Source organism: Salvelinus namaycush, unplaced genomic scaffold (genome assembly GCF_016432855.1).
Source record: "Salvelinus namaycush isolate Seneca unplaced genomic scaffold, SaNama_1.0 Scaffold2257, whole genome shotgun sequence".
NCBI classification, from domain to species: domain Eukaryota; kingdom Metazoa; phylum Chordata; class Actinopteri; order Salmoniformes; family Salmonidae; genus Salvelinus; species Salvelinus namaycush.
Genome location: NW_024059072.1, coordinates 6,433 through 33,478, shown reverse-complemented (window position 1 = coordinate 33,478; position 27,046 = coordinate 6,433). Strand labels below are relative to the sequence as shown.

General features: G+C 47.9%; 1 protein-coding gene across 1 annotated transcript in view; it reads left to right on the top strand.

Moving 5' to 3' along the window:
* The window catches only part of LOC120038573, a 32,627-nt gene extending 5,830 nt beyond the window's left edge, over positions 1-26,797 (top strand). The window contains exons 6-10 of the mRNA XM_038984267.1: positions 22,961-23,196; positions 23,579-24,151; positions 24,266-25,284; positions 25,459-25,590; positions 26,011-26,797. Coding sequence (XP_038840195.1) covers positions 22,961-23,196; positions 23,579-24,151; positions 24,266-25,284; positions 25,459-25,590; positions 26,011-26,797 — 2,747 coding nt within the window. The remainder of the gene's footprint in view (positions 1-22,960; positions 23,197-23,578; positions 24,152-24,265; positions 25,285-25,458; positions 25,591-26,010) is intronic.
* The last annotated feature ends 249 nt before the right edge of the window (positions 26,798-27,046 follow it).

Here is a 27,046-nt window from a genome sequence, read left to right as displayed (position 1 = left end):
GGTTAGGGCCAAGGGGAAGGGGGGGGGAATGAATTGGGACTGGCTGAGGGAATATGGTGGGGTACTGAGATGGTGATGACTTGTTGGGAATGGGAAAATGCTATGCTGAGATGAACTGGGGATCATAGGAGTGAGGGACCCTGAACAGGGGATGAGACCTGAGGAATGAGGGATCTTGAACAGGGAATGAGGCCTGAGGAATGAGGGATCTTGAACTGGGAATGAAGCCTGAGGAATGAGGGATCTTGAACAGGGGATGAGGCCTGAGGAATGAGGAATCTTGAACAGGGAATGAGGCCTGAGGAATGAGGGATCTTGAACAGGGAATGAGGCCTGAGGAATGAGGGATCTTGAATAGGGAATGAGGCCTGAGGAATGAGGAATCTTGAACAGGGAATGAGGCCTGCGGAATGAGGGATCTTGAACAGGGAATGAGGAATGAGGAATGGGGGATCTTGAACATGGGATGAGGCCTGAGGAATGAGGAATCTTGAACAGGGGATGAGGCCTGAGGAATGAGGGATCTTGAACAGGGGATGAGGCCTGAGGAATCAGGGATCTTGAACAGGGGATGAGGCCTGAGGAATGAGGAATGAGGGATCTTGAACAGGGGATGAGGCCTGAGGAATGAGGAATGAGGGATCTTGAACAGGGGATGAGGCCTGAGGAATGAGGGATCTTGAACAGGGGATGAGGCCTGAGGAATGAGGGATCTTGAACAGGGGATGAGGCCGGAGGAATCAGGGATCTTGAACAGGGGATGAGGCCTGAGGAATGAGGGATCTTGAACAGGGGATGAGGCCTGAGGAATGAGGGATCTTGAACAGGGGATGAGGCCGGAGGAATCAGGGATCTTGAACAGGGGATGAGGCCTGAGGAATGAGGGATCTTGAACAGGGGATGAGGCCTGAGGAATGAGGGATCTTGAACAGGGGATGAGGCCTGAGGAATGAGGGGTCTTGAACAGGGGATGAGGCCTGAGGAATGAGGGATCTTGAACAGGGGATGAGGCCTGAGGATTGAGGGATCTTGAACAGGGGATGAGGCCTGAGGAATGAGGGATCTTGAACATGGGATGAGGCCTGAGGAATGAGGAATCTTGAACAGGGAATGAGGCCTGAGACATCAGAGATCTTGAATAGGGGACGATGCCTGAGGAATGGGGGATCTTGAACAGGGAATGAGGCCTGAGGAATGAGGAATCTTGAACAGGGGATGAGGCCTGAGGAATCAGGGATCTTGAACAGGGAATGAGGCCTGAGGAATGAGGAATGAGGGATCTTGAACAGGGGATGAGGCCTGAGGAATGAGGAATGAGGGATCTTGAACAGGGGATGAGGCCTGAGGAATGAGGAATGAGGGATCTTGAACAGGGGATGAGGCCTGAGGAATGAGGAATGAGGGATCTTGAACAGGGGATGAGGCCTGAGGAATGAGGGATCTTGAACAGGGGATGAGGCCTGAGGAATCAGGGATCTTGAACAGGGGATGAGGCCTGAGGAATGAGGGATCTTGAACAGGGGATGAGGCCTGAGGAATGAGGGATCTTGAACAGGGGATGAGGCCTGAGGAATCAGGGATCTTGAACAGGGGATGAGGCCTGAGGAATGAGGAATGAGGGATCTTGAACAGGGGATGAGGCCTGAGGAATGAGGAATGAGGGATCTTGAACAGGGGATGAGGCCTGAGGAATGAGGGATCTTGAACAGGGGATGAGGCCTGAGGATTGAGGGATCTTGAACAGGGGATGAGGCCTGAGGAATGAGGGATCTTGAACATGGGATGAGGCCTGAGGAATGAGGAATCTTGAACAGGGGATGAGGCCTGAGGAATCAGGGATCTTGAACAGGGAATGAGGCCTGAGGAATGAGGAATGAGGGATCTTGAACAGGGGATGAGGCCTGAGGAATGAGGAATGAGGGATCTTGAACAGGGGATGAGGCCTGAGGAATGAGGAATGAGGGATCTTGAACAGGGGATGAGGCCTGAGGAATGAGGGATCTTGAACAGAGGATGAGGCCTGAGGAATCAGGGATCTTGAACAGGGGATGAGGCCTGAGGAATGAGGGATCTTGAACAGGGGATGAGGCCTGAGGAATGAGGGATCTTGAACAGGGGATGAGGCCTGAGGAATCAGGGATCTTGAACAGGGGATGAGGCCTGAGGAATGAGGAATGAGGGATCTTGAACAGGGGATGAGGCCCGAGGAATGAGGAATGAGAGATCTTGAACAGGGGATGAGGCCTGAGGAATGAGGGATCTTGAACAGGGGATGAGGCCTGAGGAATGAGGGATCTTGAACAGGGGATGAGGCCTGAGGAATGAGGGATCTTGAACAGGGGATGAGGCCTGAGGAATGAGGGATCTTGAACAGGGGATGAGGCCTGAGGAATGAGGGATCTTGAACAGGGAATGAGGCCTGAGGAATCAGAGATCTTGAATAGGGGACGATGCCTGAGGAATGAGGGATCTTGAACAGGGGATGAGGCCTGAGGAATCAGGGATCTTGAACAGGGGATGAGGCCTGAGGAATGAGGAATGAGGGATCTTGAACAGGGGATGAGGCCTGAGGAATGAGGAATGAGGGATCTTGAACAGGGGATGAGGCCTGAGGAATGAGGGATCTTGAACAGGGGATGAGGCCTGAGGAATGAGGGATCTTGAACAGGGGATGAGGCCGGAGGAATCAGGGATCTTGAACAGGGGATGAGGCCTGAGGAATGAGGGATCTTGAACAGGGGATGAGGCCTGAGGAATGAGGGATCTTGAACAGGGGATGAGGCCGGAGGAATCAGGGATCTTGAACAGGGGATGAGGCCTGAGGAATGAGGGATCTTGAACAGGGGATGAGGCCTGAGGAATGAGGGATCTTGAACAGGGGATGAGGCCTGAGGAATGAGGAATGAGGGGTCTTGAACAGGGGATGAGGCCTGAGGAATGAGGGATCTTGAACAGGGGATGAGGCCTGAGGATTGAGGGATCTTGAACAGGGGATGAGGCCTGAGGAATGAGGGATCTTGAACATGGGATGAGGCCTGAGGAATGAGGAATCTTGAACAGGGGATGAGGCCTGAGGAATCAGGGATCTTGAACAGGGAATGAGGCCTGAGGAATGAGGAATGAGGGATCTTGAACAGGGGATGAGGCCTGAGGAATGAGGAATGAGGGATCTTGAACAGGGGATGAGGCCTGAGGAATGAGGAATGAGGGATCTTGAACAGGGGATGAGGCCTGAGGAATGAGGGATCTTGAACAGAGGATGAGGCCTGAGGAATCAGGGATCTTGAACAGGGGATGAGGCCTGAGGAATGAGGGATCTTGAACAGGGGATGAGGCCTGAGGAATGAGGGATCTTGAACAGGGGATGAGGCCTGAGGAATCAGGGATCTTGAACAGGGGATGAGGCCTGAGGAATGAGGAATGAGGGATCTTGAACAGGGGATGAGGCCCGAGGAATGAGGAATGAGAGATCTTGAACAGGGGATGAGGCCTGAGGAATGAGGGATCTTGAACAGGGGATGAGGCCTGAGGAATGAGGGATCTTGAACAGGGGATGAGGCCTGAGGAATGATGGATCTTGAACAGGGGATGAGGCCTGAGGAATGAGGGATCTTGAACAGGGGATGAGGCCTGAGGAATGAGGGATCTTGAACAGGGAATGAGGCCTGAGGAATCAGAGATCTTGAATAGGGGACGATGCCTGAGGAATGAGGGATCTTGAACAGGGAATGAGGCCTGAGGAATGAGGAATCTTGAACAGGGGATGAGGCCTGAGGAATCAGGGATCTTGAACAGGGAATGAGGCCTGAGGAATGAGGAATGAGGGATCTTGAACAGGGGATGAGGCCTGAGGAATGAGGAATGAGGGATCTTGAACAGGGGATGAGGCCTGAGGAATGAGGAATGAGGGATCTTGAACAGGGGATGAGGCCTGAGGAATGAGGGATCTTGAATAGGGGACGATGCCTGAGGAATGAGGGATGTTGTACTATGGCTTTCAGGCATTAGTAGCATCACTTTACTATTCTTGAGAATCTCTTTTTATATACCTTCCTCTCTTCCTCCTCTCCTTTTTCTCTCTCTCTTCCATCTGATGAAAGGAAATATTTAGTTTGTGTGTGTCAGTGTTGTTTGGAGGGATCATCACAACTTGTGCTGCGACAGTTTTATAGTCATTACAGATAAGCTGAGGACCAGAGAGAGAGACAGAGGCACAAAGAAACAGAGGGAGAGAAGGACAGAAACGGACTGCAAGAAATAATGGATGAAACAGACAGACTGACTAAAACTCAAGGAATAGTAGAGCCACATATAGACATTTCAGTAGAAATAGAGATGACAGTGAGCCAGATAATTCAATAATTGAATTCTGATAGGGTGTTATTATAGCACTATGTTTGTCCATTGTCCATTTCCAAGTTGGGGATTAGAGAGAAAGAGAGATTTAGCCTGTAATAGTGAGAAAGGCTGTTTTTAGCAGAGGCTGTCAAAACACTAATGCTTAATTGTCATTTTTACAGTCTGCTGCACGCACACACACACACACACACACACACACACACACACACACACACACACACACACACACACACACACACACACACACACACACACACACACACACACACACACACACACACACACACACACACACACACACGGTATTGTCTCAATAGGATGCTCCTTGTTTGGTTTGACTCGTTGTTTAATCGTCTTTCAGGGCGTGGCGGACAAAGCCCTTTAGCTGCCTACACACTGATAATGCCAATTTGGTGCCAAAATCTATGAAACAACATCCTGGGTAAGAGTTAAACACCCGGACCACGTGGGAAACACTCCATGCATGGGAAACGGAGCGTTCAGACGTGCACTCACAGCTTTTATTTGTTGTTGCTTTTATTTATGTTATTTGTTGCGTTTAGCATGCCCTTGCTCTTACCTCTGTGTACCCCAGGCTGAACAATGGTGCAGTATAGTGGAGGGCTCTAGTAACAGGAGGTGTTAAGTGAGGATGGATCTGGTAATAGGAAGGTATTATACTGTATGTGGGGATTACTAAAGAAGAGGATTCATTCCTAGAGGATAGGAGATGTTTCTCACATTCACGTTTCCTTAAGGGCCGCTTCTCAACATCCATTCTGACGTCCTCTTCTATTCCATTATTCCGTTATTCCTCTTATGTCAGGTTATATTATGTCATGTTGTTATGTCTTGTCATAACTGCATTCAGGAGGAGAGATACTGACCGATGATTTGATGAACTATAATAGTTGTGTCGTTACACACTGCCTCATGTGAGATCTATAGCATCTATCACCATTTTCTCTGGATAATGATTGCACAATGTGTGACTCTGAGATCTTATTGATCTCTCCACAACCAGCACCTCTGCAGTGCACAAAAGTTTCCTTTCTCCTTTTGAGATCTAAAGTTGTTTGCATAGGGTTTGATACAAGCAGTAGTTTGTATGTGATTTGAGAAGCAGTTGGTTGTTTTGTCTAGGGCTTGATAGAAACAGGGGATTATATATACTTTGCCGCCCAGGCAGCTACCATGTGCCCACGCGTCTGTGGACATGTCTGGCAGGATGCCATGGGTGGCAGTTTGACAGAATTGCCCCTACCCTCTACTGCCCATGTGTTCCCTAAAACCGTCTTGCTGGAACATGCCAGCTGTGTGGTGGCAGCGCCAGCTCTACCTGACCTCACCTGCCAAGTAGGTCAGAGGTGTTGTGTGGATTTGACACACCTGCCAGATTTGGCTGGCTGGAGGTGCGAAGAGAAAAGGCTGCCATCAGAACAGTAACAGTCTACAGCTATGGTCTGAAGGGCTATGGTCTGAAGGAGGGAGGGAGGGAGAGAGAGAGAGAGAGAGAGAGAGAGAGAGAGAGAGAGAGAGAGAGAGAGAGAGAGAGAGAGAGAGAGAGAGAGAGAGAGAGAGAGAGAGAGAGAGAGAGAGAGAGAGAGAGAGAGAGAGAGAGAGAGAGAGAGAGAGAGAGAGAGAGAGAGAGAGAGAGAGAGAGAGAGAGAGAGAGAGAGAGGAATAGAAAGCACAGTCAAGTGGAGAGAATGCCCCAGGGATGAGACAGAGCTTAGTAAAAGGTTTTTGTTTGGAGGAACGTGTGTGTGTGTGCTTTTCCTATTCTGTGTCATTGTGTTTCAATATGGCTGTTATCCATATCAATTTGTCATTGATGAAGGTCAAGACTGAAGAGATACACTCAAAGTCAAGTGGAAAAAGGCACAGAAAGTGCATTGGAGTGGCGATTTTTCTAAAGATTCTCGTCTTCTCTTTGAGAAGGCAGCTTTATACAGGTACCTCAGTCTGTTGTTGCGTTCCAATATGCCCTGGTCCATCTGTTGCTGTAGCTGTGGAGTCTGGCTAAACGGCTAATGATGTTCAACAGAAGTCCCATTTGTCAAATCACACGGCTGACTGGGCCGGCATGATTTAAGCAACGACAGCATAGGAGGTAGTATAGAGGTCAGTAGAATAGCAGGGTTTGGGTCAGCTCCATTTCAATTCAGTCAGACAATAAATACTATGAGGACTTTTCAACCCCATGGCTTGAATTTCAATTCATATCCTGAAGTGATGCAATTAAAATAGACTTGGCACTATAACCCTGGACAGTAGTAGTAGTAGTATTAGTAGTGTTATAGTGTGGACACCATATAAATAATCACTTTGAATATTTTACTTACCTGCAGTATAGTATGATTACTATTCATGTGTTGGTTATTATTGGTTATGGTTATTATTGGCATTGGCCTTGACCGTGACCTTTCCCCTTTGATGATCACCCAGAGTTGTACCTGTTCAATGTGACTCTACCACAGGTTGAGTGGGCTGTATCGCTTTGCAGTATTTGTACCGTTTGTACCTGGTTGTACACCTTTTATTTATTAGGTTGAAAGTAAAGGAAAGTAATATTGAATTGCTTGTGGGCATTCCTTGTCAAGTTACCACATCTTTTTGGCGACAAGGATAACAGTTGATTAGCATGTACAGGGCGATGTGCTAGCTAGCTAAGAAACAGTGGAGGTAGTTAGCTAGCTTACTGCGCGACGGAGAGCAGCCTCTGCTGGAGAGCAACGTCGACGGTGACAGTCAGCAGCAAGTGGAAATCGCTAACGAGGATCAAGGACAAGTTGCCGTTATAATGGCAATGTTTGGGACTATCACTGAGTTTGTGGAAGAGAATGAGGACGGAATACGTGGAAAGGTTGGGACACTTTTTCTAGGCAAATTACAGATGAGGCTAAACAGGGCTCTATTCTCTTGAGTATGTGTGGGGCTAAAACCTACAAGCTAATGAGGAATTTGGCTACACCACGGAGACCAAGAGAAATTTGTGGATCTAGTTGCTCTCGTTCAGACTCACCACAATCCAAAGCCTTCAGTGATTGTCCAGAGGTTCAAATTTAACTGCCATTTTTGGGAAAACAGGTCAGTCTGATGCTAACTTTGTTGCTGAATTACGTGTGCTCTCTGAACATTGTGAGTTTGGGGCTAAGGGGAAGGGGAAAAGCAGTGGAATGTTTCAGATGTGGGGGAACACATTATGCAAACAACTGTACGTTCAAGGATACTTTCTGTCACAGTTCCAACAAAAAGGGACATTTAACTAAAAAATGCAGGGGTCATAGGAGAGGGTGGGCAGACTGGGCAGGGCAAGTTCACAGCAAGGAAGCTGCAGTCAGCAGCACACCACCTAGATAGCACAGAGGAGGAGGAGCGTTGTTCCTACAACATGTTAACTGTGAGTGAGCCGCACGCAGAGCCTATTTATTATACAGTGGAGGTAGATGGAAAGCAAATGAGGATGGAGGTTGACACAGGGGCCTCTGCCTCTGTTATCAGTGAGGAGACCTACAAACAAATGTGGGGCTCAAAACAGGCTTCTGCCCTCACACCGGCAGGGATCAGACTACGTACGTACACCGGGGAGACCATACCATTACTGGGGCTCTGGAGGTGGACATTGCATACAACAGCCAGGAGGTGAGAGCACGGCTCCTGGTGGTAAAAGGGAATGGGCCTAGTTTACCAGGGCGTGACTGGCTCACCAAAATACAACTGAACTGGGGTGAGATTAAACACACACAAGTGACTGAGGATGTCATTCAAAAGTACCCTGAGATTTTCAAAGAGGGCACTGCAGTTAAGCTGTTCTTGGATCCTCAGGCCGAGGCTCGCTTTTTCAAGTCCAGGACAGTGCCTTACGCCATGAAAAAGAGAGTTGAGGGTGAGTTGGAGCGGCTGCAGGAAACATAACATCATTACTCCCATTCAGTTGTCCCGCTGGGCAGCTCCAATCATTCCTTTTCTGAAAGTGTTGGCACGGTGCGTATCTGTGGAGACTCCAAACTCACCATCAACAGGGTCTCTAAGCTGGATGCTTAGGACCTGTTCGTGACGCTTGCTGGAGGCAAAATGTTCTCAAAGCTTGACATGAGTCATGCCTACCAACAGCTCCTCCTGGACGAGGACTCAGAAGAGTATGTCACAGTCAACATGTTCAACTGCTTGGTTTTCGAGTGGCGTCCTGTACAGCCATTTTCCAGAGGACAATGGGCAGTCTGCTGCAGGGGATCCCTCATGTAGCAGTGTACCTGGACAACATCCTGGTTACAGGGGAGACGGAGGAGGAGCACCTCCACCATCTGGATCAGGTGTTAGAGAGATTCTCCAAGGCAGGGCTGCGCCTGAAGCGTAGCAAGTGCACATTCCAAGCACAGAGTGTGACATACCTAGGTCACAAGATCACAGCTCAGGGTCTGTGTGCTGTGGAGGACAAAGTCAGGGCAATCAAGGATGCTCCAAATCCCAAGAATATGTCCAAGCTCAGATCGTTCCTGGGCATGGTCAACTACTATGATAAGTTCCTCCCTGAGCTGTCAACAGTGTTGGCTCCCCTTTATCAGCTGCTCCACAAAGACTGTAAATGGAAGTGGGGGGCTACGCAAGAGGAAGCTTTCCAGGAAGTGAAAGCACTACTACAATCAGCACAACTGCTGGTTCATTTTGTCCAAGACCAAGAGATCATTCTGTCATGTGACGCCTCACCCTATGGTAGTACTCTGTCATCAGATGGAGGACGGGTCAGAGAAACCCATTGGATTCGCATCACGCACGCTGACGAGTGCTGAGAAGGGTTATTCAGTTAGACAAGGACGGCCTGTGAAATGCTTTCATCAGTACCTCTATGGTTGTCATTTCACCATATGCACTGACCACAAACCACTGATGAGCCTTTTCAGTGAACCAAGATGCATTCCTCCTATGGCTTCAGCAGGATACAGCGCTGTGCCCTCACACTGTCAGCTTACCAGTACACTATAGTGTACAGAGCGGGGAAGGACAATGCAAACACAGACGCGCTCAGCCGTCTCCCGATACCAGAGATGCCCGCCACAACTGTGGTGCCTCCCGAAACAATTTTCCTAATGGAGAAATTGTCAAACTCACCTGTGAATGCCAAACAGATCAAACAGTGGACAGACCGGGATCCTATCCTGGCCCAAGTGAAAAGATTCCTTTTGCAGGGTTGGCCTCATATCATAGAGGATGAAGGACTGAGACCTTATGCAAAGTGTAAAACTGAGCTGAGTGTGCAGGATGGCTGCATACTCTGGTGGTCCAGAGTGGTTGTTCCGCGCCCTGGCCATTCACAAGTCATGGATGAGGTCCACGAGGCTCACCCGGGTGCCTCCCGGATTAAAAGTTTAGCCAGATCTTACATCTGGTGGCCTAATATGGATCAGGACATAGAAAGCAAAGTGAAATCATGTTCTGAGTGCCAGATCAACCAGAAAATGGCGCCACCCGCACCACTATATCTGTGGGAGTGGCCTAACCGCCCATGGTCCAGGCCCTTTCGTGGGCCACATGTTCCTTGTCATGGTCGACGCGCACTTCGTGGTTACCGGCTCCCATCATGAGCAATACACAACGACCACAGCCATCGAATAGCTTCAGCAGGTGTTTGCAACCCATGGTCTGCTTGACTCTCTTGTGTCCGACAACGCAACAACCTTTACCTGTGATTTGTTCCAAGAATTCATGCGGTGAAATGGGATTCGCCATGTCCGCAGTTCTCCGTTTCACACGGCCTCGAACGGCTTAGCGGAGCGGGCTGTGCAGACACTGGAAGAGGGGCTCAAAAAGATGACTGGGGGAACCATCACAACTAAGCTCTCTCGGTTCTTGTTCTAGTACCGCATCACTCCACAAACAACAACAGGACAGGCTCCAACTGAGATGTTGATGGGCAGAAAGCCAAAAGCTCACCTGGGTCTACTGCGTCCGGACATCACGAGTGGAACGGAAGCAGGAGAAACAAAAAGAGAGACATGACCACCACATGAGGGAGAGACAGTTAAAACCCAGTGACACTGTCTACATCCACAACATCAGCAACTTCACAAGCAGCCAACATTGGTTGCCAGGTATCATTCTGAGTCAGAGTGGCCCAGTCTCCTTTGTTGTCAAACTGACTGATGGGTGAGTCATGCGCAGACACCAGGACCACATCCACCTGCACTATGACCAAAGAACAGACCATGTTTGCAGACGGAACCGCGGCGGGTGGGAGTATACAAGTTGAAACCACACAGGAAACAGTATCTGAGGAACAGGGGCATTCTGTGGTTCCTGCAGAGGGTGATGGACTTTCTCTCACAAACACCCAACCCGCTCCTGTGCCCTCAGAGCCAGCTCCACTGGGAGACACCTTACCTGTGTCTTGTGGCACACCAGGAGTACTGCGCAGATCACAACGTAGTCACAAGCCTCCAGAAAGAATAACTCTGTAGTTGTTTATAGTGTTTATTTGGAACAGCAGACTTAGTTGAAAAGAAATAAGGACTCTTCTAAAGTTCTAAAGTGTTGAAAAGAAAGAAAACACTGATGTGGTTTGCTTGTTAATCTTATGTACTTTCCTCACAGGGGGGATTGAAATGAAGGGGTGAGAAGTGTTAGAGTGTGGACACTATATAAATAATTACACTGAATATGTTATTATACTTACCTGCAGTATTGTATATTATAGTATATTATAGTATAGTATGATTACTATTATTGGCATTGGGCTTGACCGTGACATTTTCCCCTTTGATGATGTCATCACCCAGAGATGTACCTGTTCAATGTGACTCTACCACAGGTTGAGTGGGCTGTATCGCGTTGCTGTATTTGTACCGTTTGTACATGGCTGTACACCTTTTATTTATTAGGTTGGAAGTAAAGGAAAGTAATATCGAATTGCGTGTGGGCATTCCTTGTCAAGTTACTACAAGTAGAATTAGCAGTATAAGTAGTAGTAGTAGTAGTAGTAGTAGTAATAGTAACTGCTGTAGCAGAACTGGTGGATGTTATAATAGTAGAGCAATGGTGGTGGTGGTTAAGACAGTAGAGCAGTAGTAGTAGTGGTTGTTATGATAGTAGAGCAGTAGTAGTAGTGGTTGTTATGATAGTAGAGCAGTAGTAGTAGTGGTTATGATAGTAGAGCAGTAGTAGTGGTGGTTGTTATGATAGTAGAGCAGTAGTAGTAGTGTTTGTTATGATAGTAGAGCAGTAGTAGTAGTGGTTGTTATGATAGTAGAGCAGTAGTAGTGGTTGTTATGATAGTAGAGCAGTAGTAGTGGTTGTTATGATAGTAGAGCAGTAGTAGTGGTTGTTATGATAGTAGAGCAGTAGTAGTGGTGGTTATGATAGTAGAGCAGTAGTAGTGGTTGTTATGATAGTAGAGCAGTAGTAGTGGTTGTTATGATAGTAGAGCAGTAGTAGTGGTGGTTATGATAGTAGAGCAGTCGTAGTAGTGGTTTTTATGATAGTAGAGCAGTAGTAGTGGTTGTTATGATAGTAGAGCAGTAGTAGTAGTGGTGGTTATGATAGTAGAGCAGTAGTAGTAGTGGTGGTTGTGAAAGTAGAGCAGTAGTAGTAGTGGTGGTTATGATAGTAGAGCAGTAGTAGTGGTTGTTATGATAGTAGAGCAGTAGTAGTAGTGGTTGTTATGATAGTAGAGCGGTAGTAGTGGTTGTTATGAAAGTAGAGCAGTAGTAAGGGTTGTTATGATAGTAGGGCAGTAGGTAGTAGTGGTTGTAATGAAAGTAGAACAGTAATAGTGGTTGTTAGGATAGTAGAGCATAGTATTGGTTGTTATGATAGTAGAGCAGTAGTAGTGGTGGTTATGATAGTAGAGCAGTAGTAGTAGTGGTTGTTATGATAGTAGAGCAGTAGTAGTAGTGGTGGTTATGATAGTAGAGCAGTAGTAGTGGTTGTTATGATAGTAGAGCAGTAGTAAGGGTTGTTATGATAGTAAAAGTAGTAGTAGAGGTTGTTATGATAGTAGAGAGTAGTAGTAGGGTTGTTTGATAGTAGAGAGCAGTATAGTAGAGGTTGTTATGATAGTTAGAGTAGTAGTAGTAGAGGTTGTTATGATAGTAGAGTAGCAGTAGTAGATGGTTGTTATGATAGTAGAGAGCAGTAGTAGTGAGTGGGTGTTATGATAGTAAGAGTAGTAGTATAGAGGTTGTTATGATAGTAGAGCAGTAGTAGTGAGTGAGGTTGTATGATAGTAGGGTAGTAGTAGTGGTGGTATGATAGTAGAGCAGTAGTAGTAGTGGTTGTTATGATAGTAGAGCAGTAGTAGGGGTTGTTATGATAGTAGAGGAAGTAGTAGTGTTGTTATGATAGTAGAGCAGTAGTAGTAGGTTGTTATGATAGTAGAGCAGTAGTAGGTTGTTAGATAGGAGAGGTAGTAGTAGTGGTTGTTATGAAAGTAGAGCAGTAGTAAGGGTTGTTATGATAGTAGGCGTAGTAGTAGGTTGTTATGATAGTAGAGCAGTAGTAGTATGGTTGTATGATAGTAGAGTAGCAGTAGTAGGGTGGTGGTTGTTATGAGAGTAGAGTCAGTAGTAGTAGAGTAGAGGTTGTTATGATAGTAGAGCAGTAGAGTAGTAGGTTGTTATGATTAGTAGAGAGCAGTAGAGTATGGTTGTTATGATAGTGAAGCGTAGTAGTAGAGTGTGTTGTTATGATATTAGAGCAGTAGTAATAGTGGTTGTTATGATAGTAGAGCAGTAATAATGGTTGTTATGATAGTAGAGCATTAGTATTGGTTGTTATGATATTAGAGCAGTAGTAGTAGTGTTTGTTATGATAGTAGAGCAGTAGTAGTGGTTGTTATGATAGTAGAGCAGTAGTAGTGGTTGTTATGATAGTAGAGCAGTAGTAGTAGTGGTTGTTATGGTAGTAGAGCAGTAGTAGTAGTTGTTATGATAGTAGAGCAGTAGTAGTAGTGGTCGTTATGATAGTAGAGCAGTGTAGTGGTTGTTATGATAGTAGAGCAGTAGTAGTAGTGGTTGTTATTATAGTAGAGCAGTAGTAGTAGTGGTTGTTATGATAGTAGAGCAGTAGTAGTAGTGGTCGTTATGATAGTAGAGCAGTAGTAGTAGTGGTTGTTATGATAGTAATGCAGTAGTAGTGGTTGTTATGATAGTAGAGCAGTAGTAGTAGAGGTTGTTATGATAGTAGAGCATTAGTATTGGTTGTTATGATATTAGAGCAGTAGTAGTGGTTGTTATGATAGTAGAGCAGTAGTAGTGGTTGTTATGATAGTAGAGCAGTAGTATTGGTTGTTATGATAGTAGAGCAGTAGTATTGGTTGATATGGTAGTAGAGCAGAAGTAGTAGTGGTTGTTATGATAGTAGAGCAGTAGTAGTAGTGGTTGTTATGGTAGTAGAGCAGTAGTAGTAGTTGTTATGATAGTAGAGCAGTAGTAGTAGTGGTCGTTATGATAGTAGAGCAGTGTAGTGGTTGTTATGATAGTAGAGCAGTAGTAGTAGTGGTCGTTATGATAGTAGAGCAGTAGTAGTAGTGGTCGTTATGATAGTAGAGCATTAGTTGTGGTTGTTATGTGTCAGGTATGTGTAAATGGCTGTAAGAGAGTCAGGTGCAGGAGAGCAGATATTGGGTAGCCAACGGAGCCTTTTATTTAGACGAACCAAAAGCACACGGCAAAATAAACACGAAATAACATTTTGGATTGACATAACCCAGCGCAAAAGACTAACGTGCGCATAACATGAAACAGAATAAACAATACCACACAAAGACATGGAGGAAACAGAGGGTTAAATACACAACAATTAATGAGGGAAATAAGAACCAGGTGTGTGGGATAACAAGACATGACAAATGGAAAATGAAAAATGGATCGGCGATGGCTAGAAAACCGGCGATGTCGACCGCTGAGCACCACCCGAACAAGGAGAGGCATCGACTTCAGCAGAAGTCGTGACATTATGATAGTGGAGCAGTAGTAGTAGAGGTTGTTATGATAGTAGAGTAGTAGAAGAGGTTGTTATGATAGTAGAGTAGTAGAAGAGGTTGTTATGATAGTAGAGTAGTAGTAGTAGAGGTTGTTATGATAGTAGAGTAGCAGTAGTAGTAGAGGTTGTTATGATAGTAGAGTAGTAGTAGTAGAGGTTGGTATGATAGTAGAGCAGTAGTAGTAGAGGTTGTTATGATAGTAGAGCAGTAGTAGAGGTTGTTATGATAGTAGAGTAGTAGTGGTTGTTATGATAGTAGAGCAGTAGTAGTAGAGGTTGTTATGATAGTAGAGCAGTAGTAGAGGTTGTTATGATAGTAGAGTAGTAGTAGTAGAGGTTGTTATGATAGTAGAGTAGTAGTAGTAGAGGTTGTTATGATAGTAGAGTAGCAGTAGTAGAGGTTGTTATGATAGTAGAGCAGTAGTAGAGGTTGTTATGATAGTAGAGTAGCAGCAGTAGTAGAGGTTGTTATGATAGTAGAGCAGTAGTAGAGTTTGTTATGATAGTAGAGCAGTAGTAGTAGAGGTTGTTATGATAGTAGAGCAGTAGTAGTAGAGGTTGTTATGATAGTAGAGCAGTAGTAGTAGTGGTTGTTATGATAGTAGAGCAGTAGTAGTAGAGGTTGTTATGATAGTAGAGCAGTAGTAGAGGTTGTTATGATAGTAGAGTAGTAGTAGTAGAGGTTGTTATGATAGTAGAGCAGTAGTAGAGGTTGTTATGATAGTAGAGTAGTAGTAGTAGAGGTTGCTATGATAGTAGAGTAGCAGTAGTAGAGGTTGTTATGATAGTAGAGTAGCAGTAGTAGTAGTGGTTGTTATGGTAGTAGAGTAGCAGTAGTAGAGGTTGTTATTAAAGTAGAGTAGCAGTAGTAGTGGTCGTTATGATAGTAGAGCAGTAGTAGTGGTTGTTATGATAGTAGAGCAGTAGTAGTAGTGGTTGTTATGATAGTAGAGCAGTAGTAGTAGAGGTTGTTATGATAGTAGAGCAGTAGTAGTAGTAGTTGTTATGATAGTAGAGCAGTAGTAGTGGAGGTTGTTATGATAGTAGAGCAGTAGTAGAGGTTGTTATGATAGTAGAGCAGTAGTAGAGGTTGTTATGATAGTAGAGTAGCAGTAGTAGTGGTGGTGGTTGTTATGATAGTAGAGTACCAGTAGTAGTAGTAGAGGTTGTTATGATAGTAGAGCAGTAGCAGTAGTAGAGGTTGTTATGATAGTAGAGTAGCAGTAGTAGTGGTTGTTATGATAGTAGAGCAGTAGTAGTAGTGGTCGTTATGATAGTAGAGCAGTAGTAGTAGTGGTTGTTATGATAGGAGAGCAGTAGTAGTGGTTGTTATGATAGTAGAGCAGTAGTAGTAGTGGTTGTTATGATAGTAGAGCAGTCGTAGTAGTGGTCGTTATGATAGTAGAGCAGTAGTAGTGGTTGTTATAACAGTAGAGCAGTAGTAGTAGTGGTTGTTATGATAGTAGAGCAGTAGTAGTGGTTGTTATGATAGTAGAGCAGTAGTAGTAGTGGTTGTTATGATAGTAGAGCAGTAGTAGTGGTTGTTATGATAGTAGAGCAGTAGTAGTAGTGGTTGTTATGATAGTAGAGCAGTAGTAGTGGTTGTTATGATAGTAGAGCAGTAGTAGTAGTGGTTGTTATGATAGTAGAGCAGTAGTAGTGGTTGTTATGATAGTAGAGCAGTAGTAGTGGTTGTTATGATAGTAGAGCAGTAGTAGTGGTGGTTGTTATGATAGTAGAGCAGAAGTAGTAGTGGTGGTTATTATAGTAGAGCAGTAGTAATAGTGGTTGTTATGATAGTAGAGCAGTAGTAGTAGTGGGTGTTATGATAGTAGAGCAGTAGTAGTAGAGGTTGTTATGATAGTAGAGCAGTAGTAGAGGTTGTTATGATAGTAGAGTAGTAGTAGAGGTTGTTATGATAGTAGAGTAGTAGTAGTAGAGGTTGTTATGATAGTAGAGTAGCAGTAGTAGAGGTTGTTATGATAGTAGAGTAGTAGTAGTAGAGGTTGTTATGATAGTAGAGTAGCAGTAGTAGAGGTTGTTATGATAGTAGAGTAGCAGTAGTAGGAGTGGTTGTTATGATAGTAGAGTAGTAGTAGTAGTGGTTGTTATGATAGTAGAGCAGTAGTAGTGGTGGTTGTTATGATAGTAGAGCAGTAGTAGTAGTGGTTGTTATGATAGTAGAGCAGTAGTAGTAGTGGTTGTTATGATAGTAGAGCAGTAGTAGTGGTTGTTATGATAGTAGAGCAGTAGTAGTGGTTGTTATGATAGTAGAGCAGTAGTAGTGGTTGTTATGATAGTAGAGCAGTAGTAAGGGTTGTTATGATAGTAGAGCAGTAGTAGTAGTGGTTGTTATGATAGTAGAGCAGTAGTAGTAGTGGTTGTTATGATAGTAGAGCAGTAGTAGTGGTTGTTATGATAGTAGAGCAGTAGTAGAGGTTGCTATGATAGTAGAGTAGCAGTAGTAGTGGTGGTGGTTGTTATGATAGTAGAGTACCAGTAGTAGTAGTAGAGGTTGTTATGATAGTAGAGCAGTAGCAGTAGTAGAGGTTGTTATGATAGTAGAGTAGCAGTAGTAGTGGTTGTTATGATAGTAGAGCAGTAGTAGTAGAGGTTGTTATGATAGTAGAGCAGTAGTAGTAGAGGTTGTTATGATAGTAGAGCAGTAGTAGTGGTTGTTATGATAGTAGAGCAGTAGTAGTAGTGGTTGTTATGATAGTAGAGCAGTAGTAGTAGTGGTTGTTATGATAGTAGAGCAGTAGTAGTGGTTGTTATGATAGTAGAGCAGTAGTAGTAGTGGTTGTTATGATAGTAGAGCAGTAGTAGTAGTGGTTGTTATGATAGTAGAGCAGTAGTAGTAGTGGTTGTTATGATAGTAGAGCAGTAGTAGTGGTTGTTATGATAGTAGAGCAGTAGTAGTGGTTGTTATGATAGTAGAGCAGTAGTAGTAGTGGTTGTTATGATAGTAGAGCAGTAGTAGTGGTTGTTATGATAGTAGAGCAGTAGTAGTGGTTGTTATGATAGTAGAGCAGTAGTAGTAGAGGTTGTTATGATAGTAGAGCAGTAGTAGTGGTTGTTATGATAGTAGAGCAGTAGTAGTGGTTGTTATGATAGTAGAGCAGTAGTAGTAGTGGTTGTTATGATAGTAGAGCAGTAGTAGGGTCTGGTTATGATAGTAGAGCAGTAGTAGAGGTTGTTATGATAGTAGAGCAGTAGTAGAGGTTGTTATGATAGTAGAGCAGTAGTAGAGGTTGTTATGATAGTAGAGTAGCAGTAGTAGAGGTTGTTATGATAGTAGAGCAGAAGTAGTAGAGGTTGTTATGATAGTAGAGCAGTAGTAGAGGTTGTTATGATAGTAGAGCAGTAGTAGAGGTTGTTATGATAGTAGAGCAGTAGAAGAGGTTGTTATGATAGTAGAGCAGTAGTAGAGGTTGTTATGATAGTAGAGTAGCAGTAGTAGTGGTTGTTATGATAGTAGAGCAGAAGTAGTAGAGGTTGTTATGATAGTAGAGCAGTAGTAGTAGTGGTTGTTATGATAGTAGAGCAGTAGTAGGGTCTGGTTATGATAGTAGAGCAGTAGTAGTGGTTGTTATGATAGTAGAGCAGTAGTAGTGGTTGTTATGATAGTAGAGCAGTAGTAGTGGTTGTTATGATAGTAGAGCAGTAGTAGTGGTTGTTATGATAGTAGAGCAGTAGTAGTGGTTGTTATGATAGTAGAGCAGTAGTAGTAGTGGTTGTTATGATAGTAGAGCAGTAGTAGGGGTTGTTATGATAGTAGAGCAGTAGTAGTAGTGGTTGTTATGATAGTAGAGCAGTAGTAGTGGTGGTTGTTATGATAGTAGAGCAGTAGTAGTAGTGGTTGTTATGATAGTAGAGCAGTAGTAGTGGTTGTTATGATAGTAGAGCAGTAGTAGTAGTGGTTGTTATGATAGTAGAACAGTAGTAGAGGTTGTTATGATAGTAGAGCAGAAGTAGTAGAGGTTGTTATGATAGTAGAGCAGTAGTAGTAGTGGTTGTTATGATAGTAGAGCAGTAGTAGAGGTTGTTATGATAGTAGAGCAGTAGTAGAGGTTGCTATGATAGTAGAGTAGCAGTAGTAGTGGTGGTGGTTGTTATGATAGTAGAGTACCAGTAGTAGTAGTAGAGGTTGTTATGATAGTAGAGCAGTAGCAGTAGTAGAGGTTGTTATGATAGTAGAGTAGTAGTAGTAGTGGTTGTTATGATAGTAGAGCAGTAGCAGTAGTAGAGGTTGCTATGATAGTAGAGTAGCAGTAGTAGTGGTGGTGGTTGTTATGATAGTAGAGTACCAGTAGCAGTAGTAGAGGTTGTTATGATAGTAGAGTAGCAGTAGTAGTGGTTGTTATGATAGTAGAGCAGTAGTAGTAGTGGTCGTTATGATAGTAGAGCAGTAGCAGTAGTAGAGGTTGTTATGATAGTAGAGTAGTAGTAGTAGAGGTTGTTATGATAGTAGAGCAGAAGTAGTAGTGGTTGTTTTGATAGTAGAGGATTAGTAGTGGTTGTTGTGATAGTAGTTTCATTGCATTCGTCTCTGCTAAATTATTTTTTAATCCCTCAATGAATCATACATCTGTTACCTGTCTGTCCATCACTATGGTTACACAAGCAGTCTCCCTATCAGCCAATCAGAGAGGGCGTATCGCCCCCTGTGCTTGTGTGTAGGCTAGTATTCATTAATGAGAAAGACAAACATGCTGGCTCCCCTGTAGGTCAGCAGATGAGAATCCCCTAACCCACCTGAGCCTACCACCATGATATAGATTCTGGCCATCCTTCCACCACATTTAAATGATTCTAATCTCCAAGCTCTCCCTTCTCTCTTCTTCTCCTTCGCTTCTCTCTAATGTGTCACATTTACCCCTTTTTCTCTCCTCTCATCCTCTTCAAACTGAAGAGTGTACCTGCTGTTTGTCATAATGACACAATCTCTGCCTCTCGTCCTCCGTCTCTGCCTCCCTCGTTCCCTCGCTCCTCTCTTTCCCCTGGCACACTGTGGTCGTGGACAGAGAAAGATTTCCTCTCTCCTTCTCTTTCCTTCTCTCCCACTATATATAACTACCTCTGCTTCTCTCCCTCATTCCTTCTTTCATCCCTCTCTTTCTCTTTACTTATTTTTATCCTCTCTCCCTCTTCTCTTCCTCCTTCCTGTCTCTTTCTCTCTCCTCTCTTTATTTGCCTTCAGTTCTAGGGTTATAATGTTTTGAGGCTTATTTTACATCTATTTTATTTGTCATTGTTCAGCTCCTCCTCTTCTACCCCCCTCTCTCTCTCTCTCCTCCTCCTTCTCTTCTCATTTTGCCGTACTTTTGAAGCTTGACAAAACAGGCCTTTACAATTGTTGACCATTGACCTTGAGGAGTCACCTTGAATGAGGAGCAAACAGAGGGCCTGAGGACCTCCCTTTAGTGCTAATGAAACACACACACACACACACACACACACACACACACACACACACACACACACACACACACACACACACACACACACACACACACACACACACACACACACACACACACACACACACACACACACACACACACACACAGCTAACACTAACCCTCCTCTCCTGTTCTCCTCTCTTCTCCTCCAACCTCTCCCTACTCCCTAACCCTCCACTCATGTTCTCCTCTCTACTCCTCCACCTCCTCCAACCTCTCCCTACTTCCTAACCCTCCTCTCATGTTCTCCTCTCTCCTCGTCCTCCAACCTCCCCCTACTCCTTAATCCTCCACTCCTGTTCTCCTCTCTACTCCTCCTCCTCCTCCAACCTCCCCCTACTCCCTAACCCTCCACTCCTGTCCTCATCTCTCCTCCTCCTCCAACCTCTCCCTACTCCCTAATCCTCCACTCCTGTTCTCCTCTCTACTCCTCCTCCTTCAACCTCTCCCTACTCCCTAACCCTCCACTCATGCTCTCCTCTATCCTCGTCCTCCAACCTCCCCCTACTCCCTAACCCTCCACTCTACTCCTGTCCTCCTCTCTTCTCCTCCTCCAACCTCCCCCTACTCCCTTATCCTAACTCCTCCTCCTTCACCTTCTTTTCCCCTTCCCTCCCCAATTCTCTCCTTTGCATGAATCCCTTTCTGCCTGCCTCCTCTTCACCTCCTTTTGCACCCTCTCTTCATCTCTCTCTGTCCCTCTCCCTATCAAACATCTCTCTCTGTCCCTCTCCCTATCCCACATCTCTCTCTGTCCCTCTCCCTATCCCCCAACTCTCTCTGTCCCTCTCCCTATCTCCCATATCTCTCTGTTCATCTCTCTATCCCCATCTCTCTCTGTCCCTCTCCCCTCCCCCATCTATCTCTGTCCCTCTCCCCTCCCCCATCTCTCTCTGTCCCTCTCCCTATCCCCCATCTCTCTCTGTCCCTCTCGCTATCCCCCATCTCTCTGTCCCTCTCCCTATCCCACATCTCTATCTGTCCCTCTCCCTATCCCACATCTCTATCTGTCCCTCTCCCTATCCCACATCTCTATCTTGCCCTCTCCCTATCCCACATCTCTCTCTGTCCCTCTCCCTATCCCCCAACTCTCTCTGTCCCTCTCCCTATCTCCCATATCTCTCTGTTCATCTCTCTATCCCCATCTCTCTCTGTCCCTCTCCCCTCCCCCATCTCTCTCTGTCCCTCTCCCTATCCCACATCTCTCTCTGTCCCTCTCCCTATCCCACATCTCTCTATGTCCCTTTCCCTATCCCCCATCTCTCTCCGTCCCTCTCCCTATCCCCCATATCTCTCTGTTCATCTCTCTATCCCCATCTCTCTCTGTCCCTCTCCCTATCCCCAATCTCTCTCTTGCCCTCTCCCTATCCCCCAACTCTCTCTGTCCCTCTCCCTATCTCCCATATCTCTCTGTTCATCTCTCTATCCCCATCTCTCTCTGTCCCTCTCCCTATCCCCAATCTCTCTCTGTCCCTCTCCCTATCTCCCATATCTCTCTGTTCATCTCTCTATCCCCATCTCTCTCTGTCCCTCTCCCTATCCCCCAATTCTCTCTGTCCCTCTCCCTATCTCCCATATCTCTCTGTTCATCTCTCTATCCCCATCTCTCTCTGTCCCTCTCCCTATCCCCCATCTCTCTCTGTCCCTCTCCCTATCCCCCATCTCTCTCTGTCCCTCTCCCTATCCCCCATCTCTCTCCGTCCCTCTCCCTATCCCCCATCTCTCTTTTGCCCTCTCCCTATCCCACATCTCTCTATGTTCATCTCTCTATCCCCCATCTCTCTGTCCCTCTCCCCTCCCCCATCTCTCTGTCCCTCTCCCTATCCCCCAACTCTCTCTGTCCCTCTCCCTATCTCCCATATCTCTCTGTTCATCTCTCTATCCCCATCTCTCTCTGTCCCTCTCCCTATCCCCCATCTCTCTGTCCCTCTCCCTATCCCCCATCTCTCTCTGTCCCTCTCCCTATCCCCAATCTCTCTCTGTCCCTCTCCCTATCCCCCATCTCTCTCTGTTCATCTCTCTATCCCCCATCTCTCTGTCCCTCTCCCTATCCCACATCTCTATCTGTCCCTCTCCCTATCCCCCATCTCGCTGTCCCTCTCCCTATCCCCCATCTCTATCTGTCCCTCTCCCTATCCCCCATCTCTCTGTCCCTCTCCCTATCCCCCATCTCTCTCCGTCCCTCTCCCTATCCCACATCTCTATCTTGCCCTCTCCCTATCCCCCATCTCTCTCTGTCCCTACCCCTATCCCCCATCTCTCTGTCCCTCTCCCTATCCCCCATCTCTAACTGTCCCTCTCCCTATCCCCCATCTCTCTGTCCCTCTCCCTATCCCCCATCTCTCTCCGTCCCTCTCCCTATCCCACATCTCTATCTTGCCCTCTCCCTATCCCCCATCGCTCTCTGTCCCTCTCCCTATCCCACATCTCTATCCGTCCCTCTCCCTATCCCCCATCTCTCTCTGTCCCTACCCCTATCCCACATCTCTCTCTGTCCCTCTCCCTATCCCACATCTCTATCCGTCCCTCTCCCTATCCCACATCTCTATCTTGCCCTCTCCCTATCCCCCATCTCTCTCTGTCCCTACCCCTATCCCACATCTCTCTCTGTCCCTCTCCCTATCCCACATCTCTATCCGTCCCTCTCCCTATCCCACATCTCTATCTTGCCCTCTCCCTATCCCACATCTCTCTCTGTCCCTCTCCCTATCCCACATCTCTATCCGTCCCTCTCCCTATCCCCCATCTCTCTCTGTCCCTACCCCTATCCCACATCTCTCTCTGTCCCTCTCCCTATCCCACATCTCTATCCGTCCCTCTCCCTATCCCACATCTCTATCTTGCCCTCTCCCTATCCCACATCTCTCTCTGTCCCTCTCCCTATCCCCCATCTCTCTCCGTCCCTCTCCCTATCCCACATCTCTATCTGTCCCTCTCCCTATCCCACATCTCTATCCGTCCCTCTCCCTATCCCCCATCTCTCTGTCCCTCTCCCTATCCCACATCTCTATCTGTCCCTCTCCCTATCCCACATCTCTATCCGTCCCTCTCCCTATCCCACATCTCTATCTTGCCCTCTCCCTATCCCCCATCTCTCTCTGTCCCTACCCCTATTCCCCTTCTCCCTGTTTCACTCCCCTCTCCCCCCCCCCCCCCCCCAGATGAGATTGAGATGCTGGAGCGTCTGTGGCTGTCTGGTATCTGTCACAATGACAAGATTGAGGTGATGAGCAGTAAGCTGGACATAGACAACATGGCGGGTGTCTTCTACATGCTGCTGGTGGCTATGGGGCTCAGTCTGCTGGTATTTGCCTGGGAGCACCTGGTCTACTGGAGGCTCAGACACTGCATGGCTACCAGCTCTGGGAGACTGGACTTCCTACTGGCCATCAGTAGGGTGAGTTTGTGTGGTGGGAAATGGTGTGTGTGTTTGGAGAGATAGAGGTATCTTATGTATGTGTGTCAGTGTGTTCGTGTGCATGTGTCCGTGCGCGTGTGATGTGTATGTGTGTGACGTGTATGTTGAGGTCAATTCCATTTCCACTCAGACAATTCCCAGGATTCATTGGAATTCAATTCCTCTCACACTCAGGATGTATGGTAACCTTGACGATGACATTGATAGAAACAACACATACTAATATATATTATGCATACAGCTCGACTGATAACTGCTCGTCCCTCAGTCACATAGGGCATGTTTGATTTGATTCTATTAATACATGATTGAATGTTCATTACCATTCCCCGCTTGTTCTCTATCTCTCCCTCTCTACCAGGGCATGTACAGTTGTTGTAGCTTTGAGGATGAAACCACGCCGGGCGGGGCCAAATCCTCCATGGCTATGCTACCCCACCATCATGGCACCATGGTAACAGTCCCGCCCCCGCCACACTTGGTCAGTGCGTCGTCAACCAACCCGGCCCTGACCATGGCGCAGCAGCAACAGCAGCAACAGTCACAGCCCGTCTACAAAACACAGCTACCTGGATCCCCTCCCACCGTGGTGCATTCTGGGACGGCGCTGGGACCCTCCAACACTCCCATGCTGGGGGCGCCCCTGCCCTGCTCCACATTCCTCCCCCGGCCCGATCGCAGACTGGCTGTGGTGGACCGCTGGAGGCTGCCCAAGGCCGGGACCGCCACCAACCCCATGGCTGTCCGCGGGGCCGTCGCAGACATGGGACCCTTCCCCCAGAAAGTGGCTCCGACCTGGGGCACGACAGCTGGAGGAGTGGGGGTTGGTGGTGGTGGGGGGCTGGATGGATATAAACGCTACTATGGACCCATCGACCCTGAGGGTCTGAGGCCCTGTATGGACCAGCCGGCAGGGTCCCAGACCCCCAAAACAGCCCCCAGGAGCCACCCTCAGCCCCCTCCTGCCACTGTGGCCTTCTACTCAGAGAAAGGTCCTGACCAGGGGGTGGGGAAGAGGGTGGTGGGAGGTGGTGGTGCTGGGTGTCAGGGGAAGGGAGGGGTCAAACCTTTGGGGACGCCTCGGCTGCCTCCTAAAAGCCAAGCCGTGGGCGTGACCCCAGTCCCTCTGCCCACTAACCCCCCGCTGCCACAACCCTCCCCCCCTCTCCCCTCATCCTTTTGGAGGAAGCGCCGGCCTAAGAAGCCCAAAGAGCCAGGCGGGCCTCTGTATGAGAACATCCTACCACTGGGGCGCAGGGGAGGAGGAAGGGATGGAGCGAGGGATGGTGGAGGGAGGAGGGGACACCCCCTCTCTCCTCCTCTCCCGCTCCCCGTAACCATGCCCATGTCCCCCACCTACACTCCCCCTTCCCCCTCCACCTCACTCCCCTACACCAGCTCAACTTCCTCCTCTTCCTCTAACACATCGTCCACCTCTTCCTCTACCTCCTCCTCTCGCTCCTCCTCTCCTTCCTCCTCCTCCTCCTTGACCTCTCAGAGCACGCGGGAAGGTTTGGACGCAGAGGAGGATGATGAGGATGAGGAGCTGACAGAGGAGTCCAGTCTTCTCCTGGGGAGGGGGAGGGACAGACAGCGTTCAATTATCTCCTCTCGCTCTCTCAGTCACGGGCGCCAGCCACCACCTATACCACCCCGAAAACCACACCCTGCCCGAGGGGAGAGAGACAGGGAGAGGGAGAGAGGAGGTAGCCAGTTGGCCCAGTTACAGGAGTGGTGGGCGGGCTGGGGTGAGAGAGAGAGGGATCGCAGTGGAGGAGGAGGAGATGACGAGAGGAAACGAGAGAAGAAGAGGAGGAAAGATAAAGAGAAGAAGAAAAAGAAGAAGAAGAGGAAAAAGAGGGAGGAGAGGGAACGAGAGAGAGACAAAGAGAGGAAGAGACGGAAGGTGAAAAAGAAGCGGAAGAAGAAGGCGCTGAAGACGAAGAAGAGGAAGAAATCGACTGGGCGTTCTGAGCAAGAAGAGGGGGATGTGGAGGCAGATAGGGATGGAGAGGGGGATGGAGGGAGAGAAGGAGGGATGCCAGACTACTCTTCCTTTCCAACCCAGTATCGTAGTACGTTTGGGGAGAAAGGGAGAGATTCAGCATGGGCAGGAGAGAGGGAGCGAGGAAGGAGAGAGGGAGAGGAGGAAGAGGGGGGTGATAGAGAGGAGGATAGCAGCAGGAGCAGGGAGAGGCAGCCCAAATCATCCCGTTCCCACTCCAGACATCGACCCCCCAGTAAGCGCTACCCCAAACTCCCCTCCTCGGTCAAGTTCTGGGTGAGCGGAGGAAACGGGGAAGGGGGGGACCCCAACTCTGGAACACCCCCCTCCTCCCTCCCTCCCCTCATCCCACTCTCCAAGAGGCGGAGGTGTGGAGGGGTGGAGAGAAGGGAGGGAGGGAGAGAAGGAGAGAAGAGGCCTCTGTTGATGCACTATGAGAAAGGCAGGGCTAACACCCAGGAGGGGCTCTCCTTCCATGAGTGGGACTCTGAGGAGGATGATGAGCAAGATGTGGAGGAGGAGAGGCAGAGAGACAGAGCGAGGGAACGGATGGAGGAGAGGGTGAGGAGGGCGGGTGGGAGAGGTGCTGTGTCAGAGTCAGAAAGAGACAGGGCGAGAACAGAGGAGAGTTACTCTGATGAGGGCTCATCAGGGGAGTTTGGGCGATTTGAGAGGTATTGGGAGGGGAGGGAGGGGAGGGAGGGGAGTGGGGGGGCTGGAGGTCCAGGGAATAGTGGGATAGGGGGGATAGGGGGAGGGAGCTGGTTTTTCGGCACATACCCCTCCAGAGAGAAAGGGGGCAGCATCAACAGCAGAGACGACTCTATACTAGGGCGAGTGGAGGGCTGGGGGGGGGCGGGGGGAGATTCTTGGGGTTCAGGGCCAGGAGTAGGGTGGTCGTCAGGGGGAGGGAGTGGAGGTCTGGGGTCCCAGTGGCCCCCCCCTCCAGCAAACCACCCGCTCCCCCGACGGTACTGGTCTGTGGACAAACTCCCAATGAAGGGAGAGAAGAAGTGGAAAAGGGGAGGAAGGGGGAAGGGCAAGGGACGCGCTCGAGACAGAAACCAGGGGTCTGGGGTGTCATGTTCATGTAGCCAGTACCCACACCCCCATGTGCACCCGCACCCCCAAGGGCGGTCACACGGCCATGGGAAGAGAGGAAGCACGGCCCTGTCCCACAGCCAGGAGGAGCTGCTCCCCCACTGCCACAGCTTCAGCGGGGGCTCACGGCCCAAACCCCCTCCCAAACCAGACCAGGGCCAGGCCAAGTCAGGCAGCCAGGCAAGCCTCAGCACACAGCAGCCAGGAGGGATAGTGGACCACCCCCCTCAGCCCTCCCTCTCGCCCCCTCAACCCCTACCTAGTGCCCCTTCCTCATCCTCCTCCCTGCCGGTGCCCATCCCTCCTCCTCCCTCCACGTCCTCTGCCTCGGCCAGTGCTAAGCTCCTGTACCAGAGACTACGGTCAGTGCCTCAGCCCGGGCGCTTCTACTCCCCCCACCTGCCACTCAAGGCCAAGAGCCTATGCTCCCGACGAGGCTCCGCCCATTTCTCCAGCCTGGAGAGCGAGGTATGACAGGGGGAGACGAGAGAGGGAGACACTCGAGCCGACACCGGTGCCGCTGAAACCACTGACGCCATGGCAACTGTTACCAACGGCGGTGCCATGGCAACGTTGGATGCCACGGCAACTGAGACTGCTGTTATGGCGACTACAAATGACCATCAGCTAGTGACCATCGCTACAGGAACAACTAGGGATGACTGTACCATGGCTGTGGATGAAAGCGGAACCATAGTAACCCGGTCCCTGGTGCGTGTTCTG